Here is a 5,000-nt window from a genome sequence, read left to right on the forward strand (position 1 = left end):
AGGCTGACGTCCGAAATCGAAAGCAAAAACAAGCGGAAGCAGACGTAACGTACAAAAGTCAAAGTAATAGTACTGCAGTGTAGAAATATTCTGTGGCAAGTCTTACTTTACAATAAAAAGTATAAAAGTATCAAGAACAAAAGGAGTATTAAAGTACTTCAGAGATTACAGAGCAGGATTATCAGTTTAACTTGATAGCCGTCAAAGTACCAAAAACTTGACATACGCAAGTACAGTAAAAGTACCTCACAACTTACTTAAGTACAGTATTTGAGTAAATGTACTTTGTTACTTTCCAGCCCTGGAAGCGACTCTGCTCCTCCTCACAGCGTTGGAGCGCTCTGAGTTCCCATTGTCCCTGAACACGTAAGAGAAGGACAAAGACGTCTTTTCGACTGCTGCGAGTCGTCCTGTGGACAAAAACAGGACATGTGGGACAGTCTGAACCCAGCCAAGTGGACAGAAGAAGGAGGGGACAAAGGTGGACGCCGACCAGGCGCTGAGATCCTGTTCTACAGGACGGAGCAGAAAACCGTGGGTTCTGATTGGCGGTTGTGGATCCGAATCGTCCGGCTGCAGCAGGTGACCAATCGGCTGGATGACGTCTTCTGCTGGTCAGCTGACGGACCTCGTTAAGAACGCCTTCCTGGTTGTCACGGCAGCACTTCCTGTCCAGAGGCTGTTGCAAGGGGAGAGAGAAGAGACTCGATTATTCTGGGCCGCAGACTGTGTGGTTCTGTCTGGTGTTTCGTGTGTCAGGAGGTTCTGGTTTTCGATTTGGACTGAACAATCGGCACATTGTGTCGCTGTCGTTTCTGCTCTTCTTCTTCTTCTGTGGTCTCCACTGAGGCTTCTGCTCGCTGGCGGCGCAGCCCAGAGCGCCGAATCGTTTCAGATTATGACGAGTGGGTTCTGTGCTGTGTGACGGCAAATTCGGATCAGCCAGAACCTGACGTGTTTCGACACGTAACAGAAGGCCTGAAGGGAAAAGAGTGTGAATGTGTGGTTTGGGCCCCGAGCGAGCGAACGACCTGTCGGGAACATTTCCCCTCTGCTCTGACCCTCGACCTCCACGGTCCCGGTCCCCGTGGCTCGTCGGAGAGCCCGGAGCGGCCGGCGCCGTGTTTGAGGCGTGTGTTGTGGTGTGAGTCAGCGGTGTGAGTCTTACCGTGTGTTTATCTGTCGGCACAGCGAGGACTGTGGGCTAAGCGAGTCAGCAGACGAGCACATCTCTTATAATCTGCAGGAGGAGACAACAACACAACATGTTGATCTGAACAACAAGCTCCTCTAACAGCACGAGGACAAGGACGAGGACAAGGACAGGGACGGCCCCGGGCCCCGGGCCTCGGGCCCCGGGCCTCGGGGCCGACAGGTCAGCCGAGCTCAGCACACAGACGGGAGGCAGGAGGAAAGTGGAGCCTGAAGCAAACGGCCTCTGATTTGTTTACCTAAATGTTTTCCCGTCGTCCCCACAAACCGTCCCACCTGGCCTGTTGCAGGCGGAAAAGCACACGTGGAGCTAATAAAAATAATCATCCTGTTTCAGCTGTTTCGGCAACACGGCGCGGCTAAAAGCAGTTTGAAACCTGCCAAAGCGGTTTCGCCGCCGGTCACGAGGACATCTGTTCCAAACGTGGGACATGAAAAGCTTTCGGTCGGACGAAATGCTGTTTACTGCACTTTTCAACATTACAAATGATAACCATTTAACCACTCGGAGGCACGCAAACACCACCCGGGCGTCTGTTGGAGCCGAGGAACTCGTCCAGCTTAAAGTCCCTCTCAAACTCAGCGGCACTGCTGAGTCTCGAGTCTGTCTCCTGTCTGTCCTCTGAGTCCTGAAGAGACTGGAGAGCCAATCAGTAAAAACATCAGCAGAAGAAGAAGTCGTGTCTTAACTTCAGTTTGTTGTTGTTGACTCTTTAACGTGTGCTTTCTTTTACTGTCCTCCTGCAGGAGTCCAATCGTCTCCTCTTTCCTTTACTGCAGTAAAACGTCTCTCGCTGCAGTAAAACCCCTTAACATTTCCCCTTATGTCATGAAACCCTTTAAGGGCCTTCAGAGGCCTCACTTCACCAGCTGAGAAACACGGCCGTTTGACCCTTCACAGCTTCTGTAGCTTTTACCTCCAACAGGAAGGCCTGCTGCTGCATGAACATGGACACACACACACACACACACACACACACACACACACACACCTGATTCCCCTCACTGTTACTGTGTTGAGTTTGTGCAGCAGTTTCTTTGAAACAGGATAAAACTTGTCTTAACACACACGATCTCTAACTCTCTTTCACACACACACACACACAATATTTACATACACACACCCAAATACACACATTTTTTGTTCACACACACACACACTCTCTCCAAAGTAAACACAGCTCGACATGCATGATTTAAGATCATAAGAGCTGCTGTTGTTCTGACACGATTACACTGATAAAACACATTGTGTGTGTGTGTGTGTGTGTGTGTGTGTGTGTGTATACTCACAGGCAGGTACTGTGCAGTCTCTTGTGTTGTGGTACAGTCTGTTGAAATGTCTTCTGCACTTTGGCTTGAAGTAAAGAGGACCTGAGGACAGAGTGAAAGAGGTGTCAGAAGACTGGCCTCTGATTGGCCAGAAGAAGCTCATGGCTGGTAGACAGACAGGTAGGGGTCCAAATGAACATAAAGGTAAAAGATGCTCAAACAGAAAGACACAATGAGGAGGACGAACTGATGAGAGACAGTGTGGACAGGTGATGACGGAGGTGGGAACAGGTGAGTAGATGGACGGGGCAGCCTGAGGACACCTGGTGGACAGGAAGGGGACGGAATAACAGCCAGTGAAATGTAAAATCAGTGATGTTTTTAACTTCCTAACAGATGTGTTGGACTGAGCTGCTGCATGTCCCGAGGTCGCACACACAGGTATGATCCACCTGGTATGATCCACCTGGTATGATCCACCTGGTATGATCCACCTGGTATGATCCACCTGTGTCCTTCTGACCGACAGGAGGACACAGGTGGATCTTCTTATCTTATTTTCCTGCCGTTGTCCGCCACTCGTCACTGTGAGGTGGACAACTTTTTTACTTCAGTTTCTTATCAACTAAACGCTGGCTGCACAAAGCGAAGGTCCTGACACCGAAGCAGGACGAGGATTTGTTTCCCCCAGCTCGGAGCAGGCGGGCGGGCGGCGGCGGTGTTCATACCTGTCAGGTGTTTGATGAACCTCTCCTTGTGTCGCGGGTCTCTGTGGTGACCGTCTGAAATGAGAACAGCCTCAGGTCAAACACATGCGCCTCCAACAGCAGCACTGACGGCTAAGTTTAGCTTCCCAAAAGACAAAGAGCTCGTTTTACTTCTCAAACCACATCCTGAAGATGCAGTCGGCTGAATCCTGCTCAGGTCACATGATCCCTGAGTTTTTGGTCTCCTTAGCACACTGTGTTTACCGCTTGTGTTGTGTTGGTTTGTGTCTCCGCCAAGTGTTGAGACCAGCCTGAGGACCAGTTTGACCTCGGCCGTGCAGAGACATTAAATCAGACGTCCTCCTGGCAGACGTTTTTAGATAAATAAATTGGAGAATCAGATGTGCTGTCAGCACTGGGGCGGTTTGAGCTGTCAGGGAGGCGAATCCGTCCCCCCACCCAAAGCCCACGTGTTGGACAGAAAGCGTCCACGTCCTGTGATGCTGAAGAAAACTGCAGAACAGGATGAATCTCAGGCTGCCAAAAGTCTGAAAAAAACACGTTTTAAATTTTACTTCAAACTTTGTGCCAAGAGAGCAGGAACATCCGACTGTCACGACTGACACCAGGTGTCACACCTGAACACCAGTCAGCACCTGTCAGCACACAAACAAACACTGCACGTGTGGAGTCATCATCATCGTCTTTATCCCGAGGAGGGGCGTCGGGGGCCTGATCCCGGCTGGGACGGGACGCCACGGGGTGGTCTCGAAACCAGCTGGAGGTGGTGCGAGGACGTGTAAGGTTCCTGCACTACAAGACACTGACCACAGACTGAGAATGCTGAAACTGTAAGATGTGTGAATATCAGGGCTTTAAACTTCCCCCCGAAGGCCGTCGGATCAGTTCTGCTCTGAGCGTGTGAGGACAAGGATTAAATGTTTGGAAAACCAGAACGCGTCAGGCGTCTCGTCCTGCTCAGAGCTCGCTTTCTGCACTTCAGCTTTTGTCTGAAGTTTGAGCCGCTTTAACCTGCTCGTCTGTCAGCAAGGCTGGAATACCAGCACGATGACGCGTCACACTCACATCCATCAGTGTCAGCACAGACCACAACAGACAGAACCGACCAGACCTCCACTCAGAGCCCACACACAGTCCCGTAAACCTGGACCCACTGCAGGCCACGCGGTCTCCACGTCAAAACTACAAACCCTTACAAACACTCCAAAGCCAGCAGGAAGAAACAAACTGCTCCTGTACACAGGAACACCTTTGTGTACTTGTACATCTACTTTATACTCGACATATTGTACTGTGTACTCTGATTGCAGTGTTTAAAGTCATGAACACAGAAAACCACTCTTGGACTTGTCTCGTGTGTATTTGTACTCCGTGGCAGCACTCGAGCTGAGTACTTCTCCACTGCTGGGATGAAAAACTGATTCATTCATTCAAAGGTTTGACTTGAAACAGAAACCTCAGACCACAAACTGATGCAGATCTTATCTCCTCAGCAGGCTGGCGGCGGCGGCGGCAGCAGCAGCAGCAGCAGCAGCAGTAGCAGTAGTAGTAGTAGTAGTAGTAGTAGTACTGACCCAGTCCTGGGAGTGACCTGCTCTCTCTGTCCAGGCTGTGGTGCTGCTGGTGGGTCACCTCCGGTTCCGTCCTGGTCTTCGGGGACCGACCGAGGGGCTCCAGCGATCCCCCGGAGGTCCCGAGCGGAGCGGCCGCCGCGCAGCGTCCAGCGGCCAGCAGCAGGACGAGGAGCCGCGGGAGGAGCATCACTGCAGACCTGAAGGAGCACAGATG

At 51.2% G+C, this 5,000-nt stretch overlaps 1 protein-coding gene across 1 annotated transcript in view; it reads right to left on the reverse strand.

The window, feature by feature from the left end:
* alkal2b (ALK and LTK ligand 2b) overlaps positions 1 to 5,000 on the reverse strand; it is a 6,388-nt gene that overhangs the window by 453 nt on the left and 935 nt on the right. Inside the window, exons 2-6 of the mRNA XM_046381910.1 lie at positions 4,787 to 4,983; positions 3,213 to 3,266; positions 2,506 to 2,586; positions 1,169 to 1,240; positions 1 to 679 (exon numbers count right to left, since the gene is read on the reverse strand). The exon at positions 1 to 679 is cut by the window's left edge and continues 453 nt beyond it. Coding sequence (XP_046237866.1) covers positions 1,176 to 1,240; positions 2,506 to 2,586; positions 3,213 to 3,266; positions 4,787 to 4,973 — 387 coding nt within the window. The 5' untranslated portion in view covers positions 4,974 to 4,983 and the 3' untranslated portion in view covers positions 1 to 679; positions 1,169 to 1,175. The remainder of the gene's footprint in view (positions 680 to 1,168; positions 1,241 to 2,505; positions 2,587 to 3,212; positions 3,267 to 4,786; positions 4,984 to 5,000) is intronic.

Source organism: Scatophagus argus, chromosome 24, assembly GCF_020382885.2.
Source record: "Scatophagus argus isolate fScaArg1 chromosome 24, fScaArg1.pri, whole genome shotgun sequence".
NCBI lineage: Eukaryota > Metazoa > Chordata > Actinopteri > Scatophagidae > Scatophagus > Scatophagus argus.